The 27,205-nt window shown below is 40.9% G+C and overlaps 2 protein-coding genes across 2 annotated transcripts; both read right to left on the bottom strand.

Moving 5' to 3' along the window:
* Nucleotides 1–7,306: 7,306 nt before the first annotated feature.
* On the bottom strand, nt 7,307–20,647 carry chatb (choline O-acetyltransferase b). The gene is made up of 15 exons (XM_023413405.2): nt 20,461–20,647; nt 19,773–19,888; nt 18,764–18,955; nt 18,089–18,207; nt 16,266–16,319; nt 15,944–16,124; nt 14,090–14,267; nt 13,804–13,973; nt 13,627–13,727; nt 13,402–13,530; nt 13,173–13,295; nt 12,914–13,055; nt 12,597–12,659; nt 11,199–11,336; nt 7,307–9,555 (listed from the first exon to the last, which is right to left on the bottom strand). Exons 2-15 carry the CDS (start codon nt 19,815–19,817, stop codon nt 9,289–9,291), a joined length of 1,902 nt encoding a protein of 633 aa, XP_023269173.1. The 5' UTR covers nt 19,818–19,888; nt 20,461–20,647; the 3' UTR covers nt 7,307–9,288.
* Nucleotides 20,648–21,363: 716 nt separating this feature from the next.
* Nucleotides 21,364–24,358, bottom strand: slc18a3b (solute carrier family 18 member 3b). The gene has a single exon (XM_023413371.2). The coding sequence runs from the start codon at nt 23,731–23,733 to the stop codon at nt 22,165–22,167; it is 1,569 nt and encodes a 522-aa protein (XP_023269139.1). The 5' UTR covers nt 23,734–24,358; the 3' UTR covers nt 21,364–22,164.
* Nucleotides 24,359–27,205: the final 2,847 nt, after the last annotated feature.

Here is a 27,205-nt window from a genome sequence, read left to right as displayed (position 1 = left end):
GTGGGTGGGGAGCATGTCTGCATGTGCCTTTACTGCTTTTCAGAATAGCGCTGGCAGAGTGGACCTCTAGGCTCTGCAGTGCACTGGACTTGTTATGGAGCTGTCACTGTTAGCGTAGCAGCACACAAAGCCACGGTTTCCTTTCCTGGACGTTGGAGAGGAGTGTAAATGGAAGGCACAAGCAAATGAGTTCAGTTTTAGACTTCCTGACTGTTGGTCATAGATGTATTGAAGAACCACACAGTATTTGTGTGTTTTGCCATGACAAAGCTGTAATTACAGTGTTTTGAAAGCACAGTTATTCACCAGCAAGGCTGCACGGGGGGTTGAGGATTTCCTGGTTAGAAAGTGAATCCCTGCTGGGCCTTTTTACTGAATGTTAATTGGATTTCATCTGTGAAAGCCCTGCAGTCCTTACAGAGACATCCTTTTTAATCCAAACATAAATGAGACATGCTAAAGTGGTTGCAAGTATCATAACTCTTGGGGATTTACGACTTCTAATTAAGATGAAAAATACTTAGATAGATTCTTTTATCTTTGCACTCTGCTTAACACCTTATTCATGATGAAACACTTCATTTGGAATCAAGACAACATATTAAAGTGCACCAATAGAAAAAAAATAAGAGTAAGTGATTTGGTGCCAGGACTTGTGTCAAAATATTTGCTTTTACAGGAATAAATCATTTCTTTTTTGCACCTCCTTGGGAAAGCATTTAGATTTTTTCTGTGTGCAGATGGAAGATTTTTTATATTCTGCACTGTGTGCAGAATTTCAAGATGTCTGCTAGTGTCATATTGTTTTCCAGGCACCTTGAAGGTCCTATTTGGATTTCTTACATTTGAATCATTTTGGTGCCTTTTTACACCTGTCAGTATTTTTGTTTGAGGGTGGAGGTAAAAGTCTGACTTGATGCTTACTTTCACCTGGACAAAAGCAAACAGTGAGTCTGTGCCAGCTGATATTTCTCCACGTCAGTTCAGAGCCTGAAAATGCGATATAGCCAGGGTAATTGTAAACTACAGAGACAAAGCCTATTTGTCCTCCCTGTCCGAGCTGTCTTGTGGGCCGGTTTCCCCTGACAAGTGTGGTTTGAGGGGCCATAAAGTGGCACTGCCACCATCCCTCAGTCCTGTCCTCTGTTACATATGAACTAGTGGCTAAACTGACAGGCTTATTTACACCAGGACACATGTAGCTTAGATGATACCATCGCTCCAGTGCCAAACACCGCTAGCTGGTTCACAAACAAATTTCACTGACAAACTACTACGAGTGAAAGGCAACAGAGGGGCGGAAGAGAATACCAATATCAATTCACCAATCATTTAGTTTGGATACACTTCCTTTACGGGTAAGTGGATTAGGCCTTTTTACCTCTTGCTGTTCAATTATCCGAGCGCCCATAAAAACCTGAAGTTCTGCCTCCAGAGTGAGATATTGTCGCGCTGGTCCTAGCAATAAGAGAGAGATTTAGGATGAGCCTTTCCACTGTGACAGAGACTCGGCAGAGGAGCCCTCTCTGTCACCAGATATTGCGGTCCCCAGCCGCTCATTAAAAATGGAACCATTACTTTACAGCTCCGGCTTCTCGCCTCTCTCTGCCGTTGCTTCATCTACCTTCACAGCCCCCCCTGGAAGTAAATACACACAAATGAGCTCAAGAATGTACAGAAAGCTTCATGAGCCAAACCTGAGTGTGAAAGGTGGCCAATAGAGTATTGCTTCGCGACTGTGTGGCCCATTAGGTTCCTAATGCCTCCGATTTGATTTCTCATAATATCTCTTTGTGGTAGGATAAAGTTTATTACAGAAGGAACTCCCCTGTGAACTACACGGCGCGGTGTGAGCGTTGATCATAGGGTTTGCATTCCCCATGGTGCTGTTTGTATTTTAACTTTGTTGTTTGCTTCACCAGTAGGGGAAAGGACATCACATAATAATAATACTACTAATGATATAACATAATATTATTATGTTTTATTGCGAAAACGTGGATATATTCAAAGGTGGTATTTAAAGGTTCCACGGAAGGTTGAATGTGTAATGCCCTTCAATTCTTCTTCTTTATTGAAAGAATTTTATAAAAATTAAACAGTCTTACTGAGACATTATAGTATGGCAAGTACCTAATTATGTCATAATACTTTTACCTCATCCTTGAACCACACTATGGTAAAATAACCATATAAATGTCACATAAAAAATAAGAATGATCCATTAGGGAAGCTTTAAAAAGTCTCTTCGTGTCCCTTTAGACCAGAGGCAAAGAGCACATCAGCATCAAAATAGGTTTTGTCTCTACTTCCACCAAACAAGCGAATGAGCACACCTCCGTTCATCCATCTGTTGAGGGTGCGTTTCGTTCCTCATAATGGGTCACTGTAATTGGCGGAGTCAGGAAGCGGGCGCCGCTCCATGGCGTGTGGTTACGTTACCGTAGTCCTGAGAGTGATGGAGCCACTGGCAGCTGTGGGGCTCGCAGAAGCTGCTGCTGCTGCTGCTGCTGCTGCTGATGCTCACTGCGGGCCTCTGTTCATCTCCTCTCCACCTCACACGGCTCTGCTCCACAGGGACGATATTACTGGGACAAATGGCCACCTGGGAGCTGAGGACTTGGTGAAGCACACCTCTTTTTTCCTTTTTTTTTTTTTTAACTTGTCTTCTCCTGGGTCAACCCCTTTCACTAACACCAACAATCCTTTCATCTCACATCTGGCCTGGCAGCAGGACAGATCTGTTGGGGAACTTAGGGAGTGAGGGAATTGCAAAGTGTGTGTCTCACATGACCACAGCTGCAGAGCCTACATGCATGCAAACCCATGCCTTTTTATTTGCCCTCATGACAGTGTAGCTATTAGCTGCCTGGTGGCGGTTTTCACTTGTCAAGCATTATGAGATATCCTTCAGAACTCATGGCCAGTTCGCAAATTCCTCTGCATTACAGAGATAGGGTTTGTGAGGAGAGTGCAGCGCTCCTAATGAGTTCCCTCCATCTAACTTTTCTCCCTCCTGTCGCCCTCCGTTCATGTCTTGGCACTTATGCAACTGACTCTCATGCTGAACTGGGAGGCCATGCAGGCGGAAGAACGGTTGTTACTCCGATGTGAGGAGGGCATTTAAGCAATTGTCTCTTTGCAGTGCTTTTGTGGATGATTGACTCTGGTCTTAGGATGATGGCCTGGCACAACCATTTACCTTCCAGAGTCTTAACTCACACCCAGTCATGGACTCTCACTTTCCATCTCTTTTTCTTTTTTATTTCTGTTCAGATCTTGCATGTGCGTGCTCGTGAGAAGTCATTTATACTCCTGTGAGCCCCACAGTGTGCTTATGATAATGATCCTGATGATAAAGTTAATGATTAATGACTGTTGGGCTTTTTTTTCTTCTCTTTTTTTTTTTTAATCCTCCACACCAATCATGACTTTCTGCACTTTCTATAACTGTAACACCCTGACCCTTTCGCTTACTATCCGCACTATTCACTCACCAACCTCTCTCACTGTGGACACTCAAATTAGCCCTGGCCGTTCGATGAGAGCCCAACCGCTACAGGACATGTCGCAGGACCGAGGCATAAATCATTCCCCAGAGCAGGAGCTGTGGCAGGCCTAGATGCGCATCCACCACCACCGAGATTTACGCTGCACATCGAAGCACGGGCCCTGCAATCTGGATCCTCTCCACCAGGTCATCTTCAAATTGGTTATTGATCTTCCAATCACAAAATGAATCATACGTTGCCAACGCTGTTTAGGTACTACGTTTACAGTAGCGTGGCTTGTGTTACGGCTGATATGCAGCCTTGGCGATGGATTATTGTTTAGGAACCGTGAGAAAACAAGTAGCTGCTCCGAACAGGGAGTAAATGGGAAAAGAAATTAGAAGCAGTCCACCATGAGATGAATAGGTGTCATGTTGTCATCCCGCAGAGCCTCATTATAACATATCAAAACAGCTGAAGAAACTGTTGACAGTCGCTGAAGTGAAGAGCTTGAAGTTGACTATACTACTGTGGTGACATGCAACAATGTGTGATTATGACTGCAGTCTTTTTTCACATTTTTTTTTTCTGGATTAATTGATGTGCCTATGATATTATTATACTGCTGTCCTTCAGAAAAATATGAATAGTTCATGCTCTATTTTGACAATTTTTCTTTGCATATCTCTCAATGCTGATTCATTCCCTGTTTACTAAAATGGAAGCCACTCAGTCACTATATGAAGCTGAAATACACAGGATTCTGTCAAAGCAGAAACAGTGCTTTTTTTAAAATCTACTTCTAACTTAAATTGGACAGCTTCCATGGAGGTATTTCGTTTCAGCTCTTGTCATATACTATATTGTGGCGTCTTGTTTAATGGGCCTTCACTTCTTGCCCAATTAGGCTCCAAGATGGTGTGTAAATGTAGTTCCTGCCCTGGGAGCAGTTCCTTCATAAATGCCAGAATGGCCATTATCAGAATTCCTTTGTGAATGAAAACAGACAGCTATAATATAGACTCAGCTTTAATTGAAATATTGTAGGAATGGCAGTGGTACTATACTATCTTTGAGTTTCTTCTTCTAAAATTTCAGTATCTGAAACACAAGACAATGGGACTTTTATTTTCTGTTCCTTTTTGGGGGGGGTGGGGGGGGGGGTGGGTGGGTATCAACCTCAGATTTATTTTCAAAGATGGCTGCATCATCGCTTGTGGCTTCTGAATTATCTAATACATTAATAGTGCAGGGTAACACATTTGGATGACAGGTTCAGTGTAACTAATTGGCTGTTGAATCGAGTCAGATTGTAATCTTGCAGCTGTTATCTTTGATTCATGTGCACGTGTTCGATTAGAGGCTCATTACGACTACATGGTGATTAGTGATTGCAGCGCATGATTTGTGAGAGCTCATGGGTTTAGCGTGTGTCGGCTGGTCAACTGTAAGAGCAGAAAGCTAGTTTATTTATGAAATGATGCTTTGTGCATGCTTTTTACGAACTTCTGGCACTGTTAAAAGATATTTGCATATAAATCTGCATTTCATGATGTTTAGTATTACATTGCAGGGGCGTCGTGTAGCGTAGTGGTTTAAGCAGGCGCCCCATGTGTAGAGGCTACAGTCCTCGCTGCAGTTGGCCCCGGTTCAAATCCCGCATCGGACGGCCTTTCGCTGCATGTCATTCCCCCCCTCTCTGCCTCCCTGTTTCCTGTCACTCTCCACTGTGCTGTCCATTAAAGGCATAAAAGCCCCCAAAAAAATATACTTTAGTATTACATTGCACTTTAGCATACAAACTCAAATTGTGGCTACTAATCGTTTTCTGCCACTTCCCGCTGAGATCATCTTCAGTTTGTCATTGTATGACAGTGGATCTCTTTGTAACTCACTTACCTGTGGAGGGAAATGTTTGAATTTATGAGATTTAACTTGCATAGACAATAGTTTTTGCCATTCGCAGTTGAAGTAGAAACCTGGCCTTTCATTTCTCTCGGCCCCTAAGCAGGGAGGAGGGAACATGGACGGACAGCTCTGCTCCCCTCTGCTCCGCTCTCCAGTCGATAGCAGTCAGCAGGTGAGGTTCTGTCTCCGTCTGCAGCATGGCAGACACTTATTAGTGGTAATATTCTCCCATCATCCATCTCCAGGTGGGCTTCCGCCATTGATCTCAACGCCAAGGCTTGTCACTAGCAGCTCCTCACGCAGTGAAATCACTGGTCGCCTCCAGCACTGGCTTCAGATGTCCCAGCTTAATGTTCTGTCGATAGACTCGTGGCTGGACAGCCGGCATTAGGCCTGGGAGGTGACTTTCACAGCAGTGTGAGCTGTTTTCCTCACAGTGGTCTTCAATACCTGAATTCAGCCTCAGTGGGAGAATTTACATCTATATTCTCTTTCAGTTAGTTAGCGTCGACTCTTGTGATACAGTAAAATGGTCTGAATCTGTCTGGGATTCTAAGGCTGTGTTAAGACTGACAGTAACCTTGCATGAAAACAAACAAAAAAAACGCCTTCATTGCTCATTTGATTGGAGACTGTCTGACGGTGCAGCGGCAGCCAACACTAGGGGCTCTGGCAAAACAATACAGGGTTGTCTGGCAAAAAAAGTTGACTCACCTTTTGATGCAACGCAAAGTGACATCATCTGGCAAGGCGCTGTGTAGGTCAGTTAAAAACTTCCAAATCACACATTCCTCACACTCATTACCTCTCAATCATCGTGACAAAGGGAATAGTAGTAGCTGCCATGATAACTCCAGAGTTGTAAAATCCTGTCTGAGTATTATAAACCTGATAAAATTTTTAAGTGCACGAATCTTCCTAGATTGTATTTAATGCAACGTGTTGTCAAATTGTTATACAAATTTAGTTCAACCAGCCTCTTAGTTCTGCAGTAATATAGTGACAAAACACACGGCCACTGAATACATTCATAGAACTGGGTTGTTTTGTGTTTGCTACCACTAACACACTGAACTGTTTTAGTCCATATGAGTGTGCATGATTCAGTTTCAGCCCAGTTTGTATTTCATATTTAATAGAACAAAGTTCACAGCAGCTTGACTAAATGTTTAATGTTTTTTGGGCACTTGGTTGACCTGGTTCAGTGGTTAAACCCAATGGAGAATTTAATTTAGGTCTCTCCCAAAAGACCTTATCAGATGCCAATGAAACGAGGCCATCTGTTGGGAGTGTGTCAGTGAAGTGGCCTTGATGCAAACAGGCAACCCTATGCAAACGAGTCCAACTGTTTCTCCAATTACAGCTGTGCGTGAGACTGATCATCATGTGTAGGGTTTACTTTACAACAATGTTCTTAGCACTGTGTTTGGAAACAGAAATTCGTTTGAGTAAATTCACTTTTTTGTCACTTTTAACAACCATTACTGATCTAAACAAATCTCACACAGTAACTCAATAACATCAGTAACTTTAATTTACAGTAGTGTCATGTCTGTGAAGATTCTCAGTCATCCAGGTCTGGGTAACTCTTAGAGCTTTATGAAGGCAACTGGACTTGCAAGTCATACATATATTAAGTGTGGGAAACTAGGTGTTAATGGCGTAATTATAGGACTCAAAGTACAATTATTCGGCAGCAGATAACTTGTATTATATTGTACAAGGGAGAAGTAAACTGCATCCCAATCCCATGGCTCACACCGAAACTGACAAAATTTAGGAAGGTGCTGTCAGGCTGCGCTGTGAATTTGTGAATTTGTTTCTAGCCTTAGTTGAGCATTTCATATATTAAGGAAAATTCACTAGACGGGGCTTTAATATTAAGAAAACACTGACAACACTGGAAATGATAGTTTGAAGTTTGTTTTATTTCTGGAATTGAATATCAGCTTTAGCTACACAGCAGTTTTATTCCATCCATCTACACTGGCAATGTCTTCTATCAGCAAAATACTGTTGGAACCTTAAAAAATTAATTTTCACTGGACATTCATTGGATATTAAATGACTCAATAAAACACTATATTCTTGTTGTCAATGACGTGTTACACATTAGTTGCCATTCACAAAAATGTGGATGTGGATCATGGACGAGTATAACATTAATTTATCGGCCCACATTATTACTATGCTGTGGTATAATAGATATAACAGCCTGATTTACCCACAAGTTACTTTGTGTGAACAAGACAAAGGGAAAATCCACTGAGTAACACATGACAAATATTACATTCTTTTACATGTACCAATCAGAATGGACGGTGAACACCAAGTAGATCAAATGAACATTAAACATTTATAGAATATTACATCTGTCAGGAATTATGGAAAATAGTTTGCATCAGTTTATTTTAAGGCATTTTTGTTACTCATGTGTACCCTTTAATAATACTTTATCGTTATTTAAGCTCTTCATGTAACCATACAAAAATACAGTTAGTCTATAAGAATAAACATGCATGTGTTTCTTTTCTTGACGTTAACCATCGACATGGTTCACATTCACTTTGGCTGATGATACACAGATACATGACAAACATATGGTAAGTGTCACCTGGACACAGGACAACAAATATCCTCACATTTTTTAACACCCACAATATAAATTTGCAGATGAATCCAAGTCACAGTAACCTTGCATGGACATTTTCCACCAAAACGGCATGCATGATGTCGATTGCCATAATTCATTCTAATGCTACTCCATATAATTTTTCTGAATATCAAAAATAGCTACCATAGTTAGGCCTAATGTCATTGTACGTAAGCTCCATGCGTCTAATGAACAGATTCGGTAAATTGCACATATACCCTTACTGCACTTGCTATTTTGTTATTGCACAAAGTACCTACAGTACAACAATACATCACTACCCTCATTCTACCTCTAAGTGCAGATACAAAGCACTTATATACACATGAGCACAGTGGTTTGCCTCGCCTAGTCACCACTGGACTGTATCTTGGTAATACAGTAGCATTGGTCATTACACCTTTTAACTATTGCTATAATATAGAACACATACACACAGTACAACTAGATGACTTCAAATGTGCCACTGAAACCATATCACACACGTTTTCCCTCAACACACGCTATTTATAACCAGTCCCCTACGTTTACAGTTATTCATTCATGTGCCTCATCAGACGGACTTCACATATGCACAACCTCTTTGGCAACCTCATGGTGTCAGTAGAATAAAACAATTTACATACAAGAGTTAAAAAAAACAAACTTTACAACATTAAAATGAATCTTATAGTACCATTTATCCAGTTTCTTTTTTTTTTTAACATAATGGCAGACACAGAGTGAAACAGATTGGCAGGATCACATTTACAGGATGTTATGATTGTTAGAAGTCACTTAAATACATTATTGGATTTTTTTTAGTCAAATCTATTATATTACTACTCTATGTGTGTGAGATATATATTGGGATCACCCAGTTTATTCACTCTCTGATGGAGGAGGTTCCCCTCTCATCAGTGCTACAAAGCAGGCATGGCTTCAGTTTCCCAAAGGCAGCAGACCGGTTAATGTCAGTCTGCCGGTTCAAGCGGAAATCATTCTGTCTACACGGATCCAAAGAAAACTTGTTTTCCACTTTTTGTTCACATTTTTATATATATATATATATATATATATATATATTTACACACTATATATGAAGTTTTAAGGCTTTGCACTTTGTTGTGAAGGGAACACTATTGCACAGACAACAAAGACACATGACGGTATCTCGACTACTAGGTCTAAAGCTAAAATCTAAAGTCTAAGAGTGCTGAGAGGAGCAGCTGAGTGGGCGTGCTTTCTCAGTATGGCTTAGTTCCCTGATGTATGAGGCTGGCCAGCCCCGTGGCTGCTATCAGCCACTTTGGTAGCCGCAGCGCTGCTTCTATTGCACAGGTCCCTGATTTCAAGCAAGCCCTCGTTCAGGACTTTGACGAAAACGGCCGAACTCGTCTCTGTGTTCTCCCAGAAACTAGACACACAGAAGATGATGTGGTCTGACTGCGGGTTGTAACAGGCACCATAGCCGTTGGGTACCACCGGGCCGTAACAACAGAACATTTCCACTGTGGTCGGAACCTGGAGGCAGGAGGACACAGCCTGGGTTAGGACAGTGTAGATAGTCAAGAGAAAGAGTGTTTGGAAAAGGGCTCTTACTAACGGTCAGTTAGCCTATAAACTGCCGGAACCTAGGAGAAATTGCTCATTACAAGTTTCCAGGGTCAATCGTGACTTCTTCAGATATATCTTGTGGTCCAATCAGCAGTCCCAAACTGCTGTGGTTGTTTTTGCTTGAAAAATGACCCAAATCAATTATTCAAATTTTTATTAGAATAGTTGGTATTGCATTTTTTGTTGTTCGATTAATTAACTAAGCTCTAAATGAGAGGGTTTAATTACTCTGGTGTCAGTTTACATCACACCACAGCCAGGAATGACTGCTGTAACCCTGCATATGTCACAGAGGTGGAAATCTTTCACCTGGTCTGAGGGATGTTAACGCTTTGGTAGTTTTTCCTTTGACATCTGTAATGCTTAGTGCTTGGAAAACTCTGTGATATCTTTTTTCCCTTGTCTTCCATAGATGACTCTTTGTCGGTAGTTGCGTCACTTCAAGGAAAGATCTTGCTGACAGAGAATATTATGATGACAAAGTTTCAATCGGCGATGGCGTGTTTCGAAATGCGCTTTCGTTTTTGCTCAAAATAACATGATTACTAATGATTGACAAGTTAGTTTTGAGTATAAACAACATATGCTCTTTCTTTTGTCACCAGAAATGGAAACGCATGCCAAGGCTGAAGAGTCATCCCATAGTCATTTCGTGCACTTGTTCCAGCACCCCTCAGTCAGTCGAATAACAATGCAATTGTCAGCTCCTGTGAATGTAGTTTGTGGAGTGTATGTATTTCATGTAGGAAAGGTGTGCGCCTGTCTCAAGCAATATATGTAAATATATATATAATATATTTATTTTTAGAGTGAGGTTCAAGCAGTATCAGCCAGGCTACGGCTAAATATAAAGATAGTCTAAGTGAATAATCTCAATGCCGAGGGCAGTCGATGAGTCTGCCAGGGTCTCCAATTAAAAAGACTGTAACAGGAAGCACAGACCCCTCAGTGAGGAACCCAAACACCAGCACAAACTCAATATTTTTAATTAGCCTTTTGTAGAGTTTTGTTGTTTTGCTGAGTTCAGGGTCTCGTTAGGACCTCCCACTCTTCTACGTGTACTTGGTTTTCTTTACTGGCTATACAGCTCAGTGTTAAATGCATGTGGTGCCTGTGAAGCTGTCAAAGTTTTTGCCAACAGATACTGGACCTAGGTTGTGGATTCTCACCTTGACACTCAACATTAGCAGGTTTGACTTCAGGTGGCAAGAAATTGGCAGATGGCAGTCAAGTTATCTCTCTGGTAATTAGAATAGTTTAAAAGTCAGTGTGGACTTTTAAAGAGAACCTAGTGACCTCCACCTTTTTGTAATTTATGGCCAGGCAGTGAAGAAGCAGAGGTTTCGTTTTCAGGTTTTTTTTTCTCGTTTCACAGAGTGAAAGTTTTTTTTTTTTCTCAACAGCATCTCCTCTGTATGTGTCCTAGGTTCTTGGGAAGTATGTGTACTTATACTGTACTTCCTCTCCATTGATAATTTGCATGGAATTTAAAGCACTAATCTCAACCAAGCAAATATTACATGTTAGGATATAATGTGATAACATGTTACCTGACTGGTAGAGAGGATGAACTGGTTACTGGCCAGATACGTTTCATCACAGAACATCTCGGGCTTCTCCATGTTGAGCTCCTTTGAGATCCTCAGAAGTCCGAGCAAATGATTGTCTATTGCCATTCCTGTAATAGCCTGGAAGACATGTTTTTTGCTCAGTGCTAATGAAGTGTTTTCAATTAAAGCCCTGATATGAGCAGAGATAGGCTTCACAGGCCCAGTCCTCAGTACCTTTGCCACAATAATAGTCACATCATAGTAGATTGCAGAGTTCAGTGAAGTACCTGAGTTGCAGTTGGACCACAAACCATGTGGACTGTGATGATTAAGATAGAACGGGTGCTACACACCAACTGTGGTCAACATTTTTTTTGAGCTAGCTATAGCTCCTTGCTTCAAGTGACCCAAAATGTGTTAAAGTGACAATCTCAAAGTTTTTTATTTAAATGATGAGGTAACACAATAGTGATGGAGTTTATGACCCACTGATGAAATTTAAAAAAATTAAGAATCCTTGAATTTTACAGCTTAATGAGCTTGGTGTTTGGTATGACTCGCCTGCAAAATCACAAGGAACATGAGTCACTAACACAAAACTAGTGACGCGTGTTCAGTTACCCAGAAGTTCTGCGTGCTTGAACACACAATTGTTAAAGATAATAAAATGGAGGTTGCTACTTTAACAAATACATTTTTTCCTGGTCACTATTTGAATCTGTTGTGATATCAATACATTAAATTTGAAGCTCCAGTCAGGAGGTGGTTAGCTGAGCTCAACATAAAGGCTGAGAGTGGGATACTGCTAGCCTGGTTCTGTCCTTTAATACTCATAAAATAATATACTATATATAGTATATACTGTATACTATATGTTATTTGTTTAATCTGAGGGAAAACTGTAGCGTACAAACATTGATTGGTGATTTTGTGGCCTGGGTGTAGAGACTTTTTGGGGTCCCCAGAGAATTAGCCCAGCACGTAACCATATACTGTATAAATAGTGCAACCTGACATTTTCACATCTCAGTTTTTGCATGGATTAAAGACATCATACATTAACATGTTAATTAGTGAGCTTTAAAGGTGCTAAAGGTTTCTTTTTTTCCCCCTTGGGCAGAGGTTAGCTGATTCCACCTGCGTCCTTTCTTTCTGCTAAGCTAGGCTAACTGTTTCCTCGTCATAGTTTCATATTTATAGGACAGATATTCCCGTTTAACTCTTGGCAAGAAATCTTGCAAGTGCATTTCCCAACATGTCAAACTACTCATTTAAAGTCTCCAGGGAGCAAGGGATACATTTTGGATGGAACAACATTGTAAGATCATGTTTACTTGTTTACACATTTAAATTTTGGTTATGACATTAATATATTGAAAACTGGTTTAAGATACTTACTGCAATTGTATAATTTGTCTGGGCATTAATTGCATCCCTCAATCGTTTCATTTTTTCTGAGTCCTGTAGGAGAAGTAAATACTTTAGAGGAAAAAAAGTAAAGACAGGGCATTTGTCACATTGTAAAGAAAGAGCAGAACATCCAGTAAATTCTTTTTTCATAGATCCATTAAATCTGCAGGGAGATTATCTGTTTGAATGGGGAGACTGGGTTTGGTGCGCCGAGCTGGCCTGTCGCACCTGTTTCATTTGAGCAGGCGTGATGAACAGTGATGTGGGAGTTAGTAATTGGGGTCAAAGTGAGAAAAATGACTCACGCTGAAAGTGGCCCTCTCGTCTGTCATGGACATCACGAAGGCCAGGGCCTCAGGGGTGGCAGAGCGAATGTTATCTACCCGACCCTCTTGGAAACGCCGGATGGACGCGCTCTCATAAGTGGACACGAGCCGTCCGTTGCATCTGAACACGTGACGGACACGTTCATGGCAATATTTATATGGCATATTTGAAAGTGCACAGTAAAGCCCAAAATATATTTTGTAAAATTGAAACACAGATATAATGAAAGTTCTTTACTTGTAAAATGCAAGTTGTAAGGCCATTTGTATAAACGCATCTGGACTCATCTTCTGCTTTTTGATGAATTCTTTTCCATAAGCTTTGAACTTGAAAACATCCATGTCAAGATTATTCACCAGCCTGAAGGAGGGAGCACAGAAGATGTGAGACCTCATGTCTCTAGAAAGACTTGGATTTATTTGTGGATGTTGTTCTGTGTTTGTTTGTTTGTTTGTGTAGGACTTGCCTCTGGAGTCTGTCTCCAGATGCTGTCAGGAGCCCCTGGATGTGCGGGTTGCATTTCCAGAGCAGTCTTCTCGGAGGGGGCAGCTCTCTGATGCCAGAAACCGTCGCCATCTTGGAGGGACAAGCGTTTCTGTTTAGAACAACACCACATGTCGTCCTCAGCAACATTCATTGAGATAAAAGTATTCAGTGTATGATTATATCTCGTTGCAATGAGCTGACTTACATATATTTCATCAGGTACTCAGAGCACTGCACCAGAACTATCCCCTCGAATGGCGAATGCTCGCACACGACTCCACATATCCCGTCCATTCCTACAACAAACTGCGAGAGTCCGGATTAATTGCATGGAACAAACTCTTTATCCGTGGAGGATGGACGTACCTTTAACGTGTCCTACCTGCATTGACTTGTCATACCAGCGGTTTGCCCCGTTCTTCTCGCGGCCGCCACCGTGCAGCATCAGCAGGGCCCTGTTGGTGTCACTGGGCATCAGGCCGCTGGGTTCATCCAGACACACCAAACACAGACAGCTCTCGATCAGGGCCAGAGAGTCCCTGTTGGTTTGATCTGGATGGAAGAAGGAAGCAGATGAAATATGTTCTGGATTATCCACCTAGAAATGGTTTATGGATGATGAGGAGGACTGAAAGTGATACAAATTAGAGACATGTTTAAGCTGAGACCTTTTGTTAGTGCATCTCTGGCTTGTGCCCAATCTGTTCTCCCATCGGATGTCAGGATACCAACGGGAGGGAGTCTTTCGTTTGCGTTTTCTGCCATTTTCATGATCTTCTCCAGCTGGGATAAGATCTCCGTCTCGTTGAGCCTCTTGCTTTTTGCGACGACATCCAACACGAAAAACTAGTGAGAAAAATAGATCAAAGAAATCATGTGTTTCTTAACTACTCCATCATGCACTGCATCACCTCAAGGATACACCGCTTTCACATATTGTTAGTGTGGAGATAAATAGGATAGCAGTGGGGACTAAAAATGGCCAAGTGCTACTGAAAATATGGCTCCTATCGGTTAAAGATGCTATTCAAGGAAGCTCTCAGACAAGTGGCAGATTCAATCAACAGTAATTAAGTTAACTGCCTGTATCTCCATAGGGACCAGCCCTTGAGTGCCACAGATTGATAGTTCCCAGAACCATTTGCAGGTGAGAGCACCCGCTGTGCCTTGTTGTGGTAATTCAAAGTTCATGTGAGAAACACACAATGTGGATTTTTTGTCTAAAACCAATTACCTAAAATCTTTAGTCTTGCAGCTTTTTTTTTTTTTTTTTTTTACTAGATGAACTTTGTTGATATGATCCACGCACTGTAGCATGGCATTAAGCTTCCACCATATTGTATTTTTTTTTTTTTTTTTAAACATCTCTTATGAATAGAAACTCTTCCTGTTTAAATGCACAGCACAGTTGGGAGAGTCTTGTGTGAGAGATGACTGTCTGCACCCGCTGCTCTAGTGAAGCGTCACTCCGCCCCAGTAAGAGAGATGAGATACAAAAACACGACTCGTTCCACAGCGTCTGTTAAAACATTCTCTGTCCACCACTTCCTGATCAGTCAGGCCCCAGAGATCGATGTAATTGTCAATGGTTGCATTCTGTAGATATCTGTGTATCTTAATACGGAAATAATTCAGACCAGTTTAGGTATTCAAATAGACGCTTTAACATCTTTGAGCAGTGTTAACTTGAGCGACTTTATAAAGGCGCTGTGTTTTCAAAATGAATCTATCAAGTGCAGCCATGCATGCTCAGGGCCTGGCTCTCCTATCCATTTAAAAATGTAAATTTTAGATAAGATGAGTCAAAAACCCACTAACAGTCGTAACAGAAGTCATATTGTTAGTCTGCCCTGTATGCTGTGATAACTGGGTAAAACTTCGCCTGCAGAGGCTGGAGTACAACCTAAGCGTCCATTAGATGGTGCAGAGTAGGTGTGGCATCGCAACAGCTGGTAGCTCAGGTAGGTCTGTCATACATTTTCAGTCCAGTATTTTGTATCATGCAGTCAGTTTATCAGTTTATTTTGTGTTGAATTGCATATTTATATAACATAGGTAAACTTATACTCTTTATAGTCCTTTGAGACATTAAGCGTTTTATTCAAATTTTCCAAATGCCTGTCACTGGGAAACAAACCTCGTATTCATGACTTTTTCAGTTGTATACAAATGATCCTGTTCCTATGATATCTGTAATGAATTATATTCAAAGATGGCACTGCTGACCTTAGTCCTGTACTCTGCAGACTGATGAAGGAATAGTGCACTAGAGGCCAGTATTGCTGCATGAAGTGAAATATCTACTACATCTCTGGTGATAAGAAAGAGCAAAAAAAAGAGAAAAGTCTTAGTTTGTGTCTGATGTGTTGTACTGACCGCTTTTAAGAACGACATCTATTGATGAACTGAATATTATATTACAACATTCTTACATATTTTTCTCTCAAATGGACAGGGCTCTGTCTTCAGTTAGAAGTGTGTTTGTGAGAATCAAAAGTCTGCCGAGAGGCCGGCGTCCTGACCTGGCTCTTGCACGCCACAATAATGTGCTCCGGCGCTGAGGAGGCTGCGTTCATCTGGACCTTCAGCGTGTCTGTCTTTATCCCCGGGTAGCGGTAGGAGGTGAAGAGGCGGTAGTACTGCTCCATGCACAGAGGGGTTCCAGCTAACTGGCCTCGAGCGAAATCCACCGGTAGTGCTCGCCTGAGAGACGTTATCACACACATCAGCTCACCTCTGATGACTCCATGACTCATCGTTATACATTTTATTTTCATCTTCAATTGGCTGACTTTACTCTGTGAGGGTAACGTAGTTGAGATGTAGGACTCTGAGGGTACTTACTCTTCAATGAGTCCCTTATACTCCAACACTCCTTTGACGATTTGAGCTGCAAATCTAAAAAGAACGAAAAGGGTGACATTAAAAGAAAACAGGGCACAGAGGTTTCTGTAAAACACTGAACATATAGAGCGGACTGGCCGGTGATTATAATTAGATGTACTCTCATCTCTCAAAGGACTCGGTAATCACATTATGGTAAATTACTAGGATACAGTGAGCGAGCTGTGTGTGTTTATCTGTGTTTGAGAGAGAGAGAGAGAGAGAGAGAGAGAGAGAGAGAGAGAGACTGTCTGTATGTGTGAGTGGGCGGTGTGGGCAAATAGGGAAAACACAGAGCCCTGTCGGGTCTTATGTTGTATGTCATTTGTCTTGTTGTTATTACGTTCAAAGCTAGATCAATAGAAAGGAGGCGGCCGCAGTGCACCACACCCCGAAATGAGGCCTGACTAGCGGTCTCTGCGGAGAGCTTGGCCCTGTCACTCCCAATCTAATAAGTGGTCGTGTCAGTAGATTACCAGCTGCTTGGGGTGCTCTGGAAATATTCAGTTTGTGCAGCATGAGCTGACAAAAGCTAATGTTGAGTTATAGGGCTGGACGGACTGGTGTAATGTCTTGTGACCATGGCTCATTTAATAATGGGCAGAGATTTGGTCAAGAGATGATGCCAGTGATTCTCTCCACGTCTGTATTTCACATCTTAATCTGAGTCTGTGTCTGCTGAAAGGAACATAAAGCCTGTCAGCGGCTACACAGCTGAACAATATGTATATTTTCTGTGGTTAGTGATGGTGTCCAGCATTCATTCTTGTTAACCTTTGCTATCTGGTGTCTTTTCATTTTTTTTTTTTTGAGTGCACAGTGTCTTACAGAACCGAGAGGCCACACACTGAATTAAGCAACCAGCTTCCAAACTTCTAAAAACATGAAATTGACCATCAGATAGCCTCAAGAAATCTGATGAGTGAGTTACTTTTTTTGGTGCAAGGCGGTGCATTTATGTACCTTTGCTTAAATCTGAGATTTTTTACATTTCCCAGAACTGCTTGAAATCTGTCAGAGAATGTGCTGCAACCATTCCAGCATGTGGGTTTTTAAATGCAGTTGCCCACAAAGTAACATCTTATAGGAGAGAAAAAGGGTCTCCAGTAGAGCTGAAACAATCAGACGATCAACAGAAAATGCAACTTTGCAACTGTTTTGATAATCAATTCATCATTTATATACATTTAGGAGCAAAGATTTGAAAGTTTCCACCTTAAAGACATCTACTTAGACTCTATCTAAATGTGTTTTTTGACATTTGGTTTATGACATCTTTTGGATTAATCAATTGGTTATCAAGAAAAGGGTTTGTGAGATTAATCGTTATAAAAAATAATTGTCATTGTATTCTGGTCTATGGAGTTCAGTTGAGAAAGAAACCCTTTCCCTTTGATCAACTCACTTGATCCAAAATCTGACTTTAACGTCTGAAGAATTTTCTGTTATCAAAGTCCATTATGAAAAAAATCTAGATGTTCTGTTGCAGATACATATTTTTCATTTTGTCTTATACATGTCTTAAATTGCCATAGCAGTTTTTCTTTTTTCAGTATGAAATGATGTACGATGAAGTTTTCCTTGTAATCGCTCCTGTCATTGACCTACACATGATGCTGTTGTTGCAAAGTGGCAGTTTCTGTCCGGATCTTCTCCGAAACACCTTCGTCAGTGTCTCTGGTGCGTCACAGCTGACGAAGGAGAGGTGGATAAAGTTTCAAAACTCACATCATGTAAACATTATTTAGTCTGAACAAAAGCAGAAGCGAAAGTCCAGCACATACCTGAGGGCATCTTTCTGATCTCTGAACGTCTGCTTAGGAAACACCATGACTGGACTGGAGTTGACCGGTAGGGCCAACCTGTTGTTCAAGTACATGTCCTCCAGCCAGTAGTCATAGACCTAAATAAAAACACAGGGATGCTTTTTGAGAAATGTTGCTTTGCTAAACGTTTTGGACACAAGTTATTACTTTCAGAGTTGAGACCTGCAGGCAGTGGAGTAAAAAACTATTACAGTGTATCACTGCCAGATGAAAAGGAGAGTGGGAGAGAACGTCAGAGTGAGAGTGGGAGCGTGATAGATTTCACTGAGCTGGATGAGTTGTGGGCTGAGCGATCACCCAGACGCAGGAGGAGAGATTGAAGCAACAAAGGACGAGCCGAGGCTCCGATAAATCTTTATCGCCAGCTGTTTCACAATTTTCAACTCTTTTATAAATGGGTTATATAATATCATAAGAATTTTATCATATTGGAGACAAAATCTGAGACCATTTTTATTTTTGTTTTCAGACTAGAAGGAGCAAAGGCAGCGTTTCATAGTCAATTTATTGTATCCTCTGTGTCATCATCTGATTTTTCCAAATGATGAACAAGAGAAAGTTAGAAAGAAAAAAAAAGAGCAAAATATACAACTTCTCTTAAAGACTTATAAAAAAAAAAATCTGAGAGTTTACCCAGTTGGTTGTCTTGTCCCTCCTCTCTAAAAGCTTCTTCTGTAGAACCTCTCCGACGCCTCCAGGAGCCCCGAACTTCTCCACGATGGCCTTTGTTTTCTTAAACTGCTCCTCCTTCACAAGGTGCTGGACACACTTCAAGTACGTGTCAAGGGTTTGCTTCAGTGGGGGCACAGGGACCTTTGGCAACACCTGAAGCCATAAAAAGAACAGATTGGTATAAATACTCATAAAGATTAATGAAAGGACAGCAGCTGCTCAGCATATTTATTGTCTTTTGTTAAAGAGGTAATTCCCTCACATCTTTCCTTTATGCTTTCATTATTATTAGAACCAGAATTAATAATTCATCCTAAATGCTTCAAGGCCTATTTGAGAATAAATTCCAAAGCCTCATGGGACTTAAAACACACTGTTTACGGATGTAAAATGCAAATTGATTAGATTTTCTGTCTGATGGTTGATCATTTGCATACTGGATACTGTTGTTAACCCAAGATGTTGATATTGACCAGTACATTTGAATTGTACAGTTAGTTGTAGCTGTGGGTTCCTGGAAATGTGGACTGTGTAGACAGTTTTTGACATTTCTTTCTGCAAAGACATACAAAATGTTGCCCAGAAATAACAATAAATGAACACAAATCACATCAAAACCACAATAACCATAATACAAACTCCATTCTAATGTAATCCACCACTGGCTCAGTGTTGATTAAATCACTGCACAAAAAAAGAAAGAAATGTTCTATATCAGTGTTTGGAATAAGGTTTTACAGGCCATAAGGGGTGAAAAGCCTGCTGCAATTTTCGCCCCTAGCGGCCAATTAACGTAAGTGAAGCTGGCGCTGTCCATGGTACGGAAATCCAGCCCCGTTAGTTTTCAAACTTCAGCACCGTGGACAGCGCTCAGGATGAAAACTTTATATAGCTAATGTGGAAGATATGGAATGAATGCTGATGTACGGAAAAACAGTTTCACTATAGAAACAATGACATGTTTTCATACTTGGCTGTCTCGGTCTCTGGCCGTCTCTTTCTCCAGCACTGGCATCTTTGCATTCCAGTCCACTCAAGGGTAAATAATGCGGAAACCCTCTAGAGGTGGTTTGAGTTCAGCCTTCCCTGCGCGAAGCACGTTAAAAGAGAACAAGAAAGTAAAACAAACGCATTAAATATAATCAGGCCTACAGAGAAATAGAGTCACAAAGTGCTGTCTGAAAGTGAGCCAGCCGGCTTCCATCTTTCTTCATTTTGCAGCCTAATGCAATTTGCTGTTTGTCCTTAAATTCCAGCTGCGCCTCATAGCTCACCGCTGCAAAGCGATATGCATCTTAACAACTCAATTCATCTCTGTTTCAGCATTAAAAGCTTCATTTTTTCCTAAAGCAAATAACAGTTAAGCCAATAAAGGGAGGCGAATTGTAGTTATTCCACTTGCAGTTTCACTTTTTGAAAGGAATTAAATTAGAAAATATATATTTCTTGAAACAAAAAATATATGTGAAATTGTTCTTGTATAACTGGAAGTTGGTTTGACCGAAAACAAGTTAAATGATTCACGATTAGAAAACTTTTCAAAATTCGTTGTCAGAGCAAAGTGGACTTTAAAGAACAGTAACAGTAACAGTAAAATAGCTTTTTAATAAATACAAAATCTCCTTTGTTATAATTCGAGAGAAGAAAGAAAAAGTTACCTTACTTGATCGGTGTGCTACCCAAGAGGTCAGAGAAGTGTGTGCAAGTTCACATTGCCTCCCACGTCCACGCCGTGAAATCCCATATTAGAGTAAAGCTCCGTGTCGGCGCTGGACTGCTCCCCGGTCCCCACGCTTCGACATAAGGCTGTGATTCCACATTAAAGCGCGCCGTGGAAAAGATGCTGAAGGTGTTCGCGTCTACCTACCCCCTTGAGGCACGAAACTCCTCCCATCGAGATGTGTATAAGAGACAGGTGAAATCCCATATTAGAGTAAAGCTCCGTGTCGGCGCTGGACTGCTCCCCGGTCCCCACGCTTCGACATAAGGCTGTGATTCCACATTAAAGCGCGCCGTGGAAAAGATGCTGAAGGTGTTCGCGTCTACCTACCCCCTGTCTCTTATACACATCTTCGGTTTTTTGGTTTGTCATTCATAGGTCATGTTGGCCATGAGCAGATAGTTACTGTGTGATGCTATATCTGTTAAGATTTACATACAGGATGCGCTTGCTGGCAGCTGATGCCATATGATTCTCAAACTGCTGCGCACTTGGATCAGTTCATTTGTGTATGTTTTGGTTTTCCTGTTGCGCTTCCTCTTTCCTCTTTCTGTGTGTTTGATAGCGCAATGTGTGCAAACCAAGTGTCTCAATTAAACTGGAGCGCAATTGTTCTTTAATTATAGAAAGTTTCGTGTTTTTTCCACCTTTAGTACAAAACAAAATTCAGCTGAGACTCGTTTTTTCTAACTTTGGTATTTTAATGCTTCTTAAGAAGCAAAATAAGAATTTGAATCACTTTAATAATTTAAATTCTTTATATTTCTAACGAAAAAAGTTTCCCAGTTATGTTATTTTTATTCGTGTGAAGCTTGAGATAAAAATGAAATCATCAGTGTCGCACAGATCCAAACAGAGATTTATTAAAACGACAATTGATAAATGAATACATATTTGTTCATCTTAAGGAGACTGACTTCATTGGCTACGTTTTGACAAAATATTTCATACGTACACGCGCGCGCGCACACAAACACACACATACACACATACACTTTGTAGAGGTCCACGTATGTTTGAACAATTTACATTGTGCATATATCCACATATGTACAAAATCCATTTATTATGATACATTTAATTTCAAACAACAACGACAAAAAAATACCCTATCTGAATTAAAAATAATAACAAACAGACACACTTGTTACAAAATCAAATTTTACGATTTTTTTAAACAACAAAAACAAGAAAATTAGGCCTTTGATGTGCAAGTAAAAAAAGTTTCCTCAGACTAAAAATATAGGCTATTTTCGTGTAAGGGGGGGAAATGTGCTGCTTATAGTTGGTCCCATATAATCTTGTACGCACATTTATCTATTTATATCTTTTTACAATACTCATTGATACACACAAATTCAACATTAGCTGATAGATCTCTCACAAAACTCCAGTTAGACGTCCATGACAAACGCTACATAGACTTGTTCGACACAATGAAATCACAGTCAAGAAGAAAGAAAGAAAAAAAAAAACTTTGGAAAACGGGTCACACAATCATGATTTTGGTGATTGGGTGTTTATATTGCACATCGGTACTTACATAAAAGTTTAAATCACTAGATTATAGTCTGCCTGCCTCAAATCTTTTCAGGGGAATGTTTCAGGGGCGGTGGTGGGGGGCGGTCAGAGTGTGACCGGTCTAAGTGTACTCTGGACCGGACGACTCTTCTGATAAGGACCGCTGTGCTCCGAATGGGTCAAACCCATTTTCATCTACTGGAAGGCAGTTCCCTGCCGAACTGTAGCCTTTCTTTTTAGCTCTCCTCTCCTCCATCTTGATCGTATCGTAGAGCCCCTGCGGACCCTCGTCTAACAGGTTATCTCTCTCCGAGTAGGACGGCTTCATTTGGCACACGTTGCGCAGCAGCAGCAGGGCTGGTGCGTAAAGCACATTGACGAGACCCATACCCAGATTTAGTTGTACAAACCCGAGACTGTGCACTATCTGCCCGGCTACTATGGGACCCATAGCATATGCAACAGAATAGGAAATATCTGCTATAGCATAAACACTACCATACACAGAGACATGACGCACGTCAACTAAAAACGCAAGTGTCGGCAGCAGTGCAGTGTCTACCAGTGCAATACCGAAACAAATGCCGCACAACGGGGCGATGAGCTGTCCAAAAGTTTTGCATGCGGGTACTGTGCAGGAGCTCGCTCCTATGATAACCATACCTAAAGCTCCGTAGAACCACTGCAGATTTGGATGCTGTGCTGCCAATTTAACTGTAATGTACACACCGAGGACGTGAGGGAAGAAGGCTGGGAGCCAGGTGAGTCCCATTTCCCACTGAGTGGAGTGCATGGTGGTCTCCATCCAGTTGGCTATGGTGGGCTCTAGAAAAGCCAGTGGGATGTTGCACACTGTCAGCGCCCCGGCCACCACAGCTATATACGGGTCAATCATGAGTCTGTATATGGGGGTACCGACTGGCATGTTCTCTCTAGTCCTGTTGGAGAACGGCTTGATCACGGCCAGCACCAGGAAGCCATCCACCAGGCAAATGCAGGCGAGGACGATGAAGGGCACTCTCTTGCCCGCGAACTCGTACAGGACCCCCCCGAAGGGAGGTGCCACCAGACTCCCGAAAGAGATAAACGCCAGAGCGATACCCAGCGCTTTGCTTCTCTCTGCCTCCACCGTGTATTTGTCAGCTATCATCGCAATCCCAGAGGTGTCCGCGAAAGCAGACCCCAGACCCTGCAAACTTCTGGCCACAAAGAGCGTCGTGTAGTTCTCCCCAAAAGCGAATATGCAGGTGGATAGGAACATAACAGTCAGTCCAATTAAAAGTGGAATGTCATATCCAACCCGGTCTATGAAAGTTCCCGAGAGCGGGTTAACTAACAGCTGCAGGATGGCTTTAGATGCAAAAAGTACTCCTATTTGGATATCTAAATTGTTCTTGTTGCTTTTGTCTTGGCTTGTGCTGTTGGCTGAAGTGTTGGGGTGTATCACTAAGTGGACGTGCTCTGACTGCTCACTCTCCAGATCAGCAAGATAGTCTGGAATAATTGGCACGATTACCATATAGAGCATATTGTCCAGCAGGAGAGCGACGCAAACGATCACTAATATGATCCGTCTTTGCTGGTGAGGATCCCTCATCGCGGTGCCTAACTGCTTGGTTCTCTCTCCCATCTCGGACAGTTTTACGGCGGCCGATTTAGCCAGCCCGGAGGATCCCCCTTCCCCATCCATGGTGTGCTTTTTTTCTTTTTTTTTTTTTTTGGATGGTTTTCGGTTCAAAATTGTAGTTGTGCTTCTCCCGTCTGCTGCCGATCTTTCAGCACCTCGGACGACTCATTGGTGTTTTCTCTACATTGATGTGATGCTCTCCTTCCTCACCTCGCCTGTGCGTAAAGGGAGAGGCGCAGAGGAACTTGGCTGCTTCATCCGTGAAGATGGCTTTCTTCAGCTGCCCCAACTTGCCCTCGCCTCAGCCGCATCCGATGTTGTTTCATGATCTCCCGAGAAGTGACGTGGTGAAATCGCAGGTTTTCTGCACCGCACAGAGGTTTCGGCCGTTAATCTTACATGGCAAAGTTTGTTTGGAACGATTTTTTTGTTACTTATTTGCAAATCCTAGGACGCTCAAAGTCTCTCATCTCTGTGCTCATACCTCCTATCACCTGTGGCACTTTTGCGCTCAGCTCTGAGACCACGAGTGACTTCGTGGCCATTGGTGCACATTAACCCGCAGGTTCGGCGCTATTTTCGTCCTTTTTTGTCTCCCCTTTTCACCAAGAGCTATGACGCATCGCCAGCTTGCCCCCAAGTGGATCCCTTCGTCACTTGCCTCCTTTATGTTAATTTCCAACCATGGCAGCAATCACTTCAACCAATAAGAGCCAATGAGCACCACATCACGACCCCTCTACAAGAGCAGGCAAGAGAAATGGGCTTTTTTATTCCTAATGCCAAGTGTGGTACTCTTGACTTTGGTGATGCGGAGAAATATAGTTTCACATTCATTTATTGGCTTATACACACGAAATCAGCCTGATGCTAATCTCAAAATAAAATACAAATAAATCTTCAGAAGACTGAAGAACACTACAAACCTCATCAATACTGGGCATCTATTAATATAGATTATTTTGGGCGAGACAAATATTACTGACACGATGTTAAAGCTTAATAAGATCTTCAAGTGAATCTAAGTGAGTTTATGGAAAGGTTTGTAAATATAATAAGGTTCTGCCAATGAACTCATAAACGAGCCGGTGCTGCTGGAGCTGAGGAGATTTCAGCACCACGAGGCTGTGGACAGCTCCCGTCACCAGAGACAAACAGCAAAAACGCTTAAACACACATACACACACACACACACACACACACACACTTTTTCTGTTCATGACTTTGTCAAAAATGTAGCTACCACAGAACCTAAATATGTTCATAACAACACTAATGAAACAAAGACTTTTGGACGCAGCTCTGAGATGTCCTGAGATGAAGCCACAGCACGAACCATTTGGAGAGCCTTTTTACTTTAGCACAACACACCGGCGACAGCTTGTGGTGAAAATGTATAAGTGCACAGAAAAAAAATCCCATCCCACCCAGCCCAGTACCTCGAGGGAGTAATAGCTACCGTCTTCTTTAGTTTTGAAATAACTGAATTGTATATATTAATATAATCATTGTTTTCTCCTTAAAGACTTTTCAGATGGTTTTCAGATGGATTTGTATTCTCTCTATCTTTTGTAGTTACAAATATTCCCATTTTAGATTAATTGGTTAAAATAATTTCCCCAATTATTCATGAGCAGCATAAAAGATGTAATAAATAGTTTATAACATACTATAATACAGGTGTAAGGAGATGTTTATTGATTTATTTGTCGACAGCTATAGTTCCTGTGGAGGCTGTTGTGTCAACAGATAATGAATGATAATATTGTAAAACACTGTGGTATATAAAATAAAATATAGAATACGTCTTCATGTGAGAATTTCTAATGGCTGACAAATACTGTACATTCATAAGAATTAAATGTTCTTATAGCTGTATATGACCACATTACAGTGTTATAAACCAGTCATTACTGCCTCTAAATGCTAAACATTGGGGGATTAAAGTGTTTATTATTTTATTATGGTGTTAAAAGCTCAATAATATTAAAACATATTTTAAAAATATTATTTAAAAATAATATTTCTTAAAGAAAATGTATTTTCAGCATCATGTTAAAAGTATAAAAGGATTGTTTATTTATTTTTTCATTTCCTAACTAGCTCTGTTATTATTTGCCAGTAGAGGGCAGTGAAGACTTGCAAATAGTAACAAATGTGTCATTTATGATCTAAAACCAAGTGTAGCACTCACCACAATTCAAAACACAAGACTGGAACCTCCTATTTCAGACACCAGACAACAACGAAATAATCTAAATGAATCTATATGATTCAAGATGCTTAATTTGTTCTTCGAGGGATAATTCAAGGCCACAATTGAGAGCAAACACATTAAACATAATGAGTTACACAATATACAAGAAAAGAGTCAAATATACACAGATCTGTAACGGTGGTCAGTCCTTAGCTGGCCAACAAATTCCAATACAACAATTACATTTACAAAAAAGCAGAAGTCAAAATATTCATATGTATTTATTAGTCTATGCACGAGGCAAAGTGACCATTTCAAATAGATGGCTGTTCACAAGTCTAATGACTTCTGGAATCAAACCAATCCCCCATCAGCATGCTGGTAATCTAAAATGCATTCCTGATGGCATTAGTTTAAAGTAGTCATATAGTCAAACTAATTTATAAATGAATAAACAAACAAACAAATAAATAAATATTGTTTTAGTTTTATTGTTTTTTTTGCTATTTACTATAGAATGTTTGTTTACATCAGTAATAACAGACCTCAAACATGATTAGCTGGAAAATTTATTTATGGGACATTTTTATCTTTATATCATATTCCTCTATTTGGAAAAATTAGTTTGGGCATTTAGGGATTCATTTGAATAGATGCTATTGAATGTCTAATTTTACAACAAGTATCACTACTACAACCTCTTATTACCATTGTTATTAAGATAACAAATCATTTCTTTTGCAGATGTTCATACTTGTGATACGTGTGACAGTATATCTTTACCTATATCATTGATGTCAGTATGGGTAAAGACAGCAGCCAAGAGAGCATCTTGTTTCCTAGTTGTTTATGATGACACTTATGATGATTACTGTTATGTAAAACAGTAGATTGGATGATGGTCTCAGAAGGCGGTGGAGGGGAGTTTCCAGCGTGTTCAGTGGATGATTTGATGAAGAAAAGGCAACATTAATACACCAACAGGAGGATTAACACACCACAGGAAATAACTGCCCAATTTCACTAATGAGAGAGGCTTGGCACAGCAGCAGCTGTTAGATAAACACTTTCTATATTATAGTCTAATACCACAGGCCCACTGCAGTTTTTTAAACACAGATTTCATACGAGTGACAGTGCAGAGATGCGAGTACATGGATAATCTCTACAAACTCATTCTAGTAATTTGTCAGAGCATCAGCAACAATGCAGAAATCCACAGGAGATACTGGTGTCAGTACACAGACCCAGACGGTGTTAGTATGTTTTCGTCATGTGACATGTCTCCTTCCATTGTGTCATCTAATCTGACCTATGGACTCTCATGTGTAATATTTA

The sequence above is a fragment of the Seriola lalandi genome, unplaced genomic scaffold (assembly GCF_002814215.2).
Source record: "Seriola lalandi dorsalis isolate HSWRI2012SDOR001 ecotype SW California unplaced genomic scaffold, Sedor1 jcf7180002054516, whole genome shotgun sequence".
Classification (NCBI taxonomy): domain Eukaryota; kingdom Metazoa; phylum Chordata; class Actinopteri; order Carangiformes; family Carangidae; genus Seriola; species Seriola lalandi.
This window is presented reverse-complemented; position numbering and strand designations above follow the sequence as displayed.

Bases quoted from the DNA above. Each gene is read 5' to 3' on its own strand.
- chatb (XM_023413405.2), bottom strand. From the start codon at position 19,817: ATGCCAGTGCTGGAGAAAGAGACGGCCAGAGACCGAGACAGCCAA. The intron at 18,956-19,772 runs GTATGAAAACAT...TTATGGCTTCAG, and splicing joins CCAGAGACCGAGACAGCCAA to GTGTTGCCAAAGGTCCCTGT. The intron at 14,268-15,943 runs GTCAGGACGCCG...TTTTCTCACTAG, and splicing joins TTGTGGCGTGCAAGAGCCAG to TTTTTCGTGTTGGATGTCGT.
- slc18a3b (XM_023413371.2), bottom strand. From the start codon at position 23,733: ATGGATGGGGAAGGGGGATCCTCCGGGCTGGCTAAATCGGCCGCCGTA.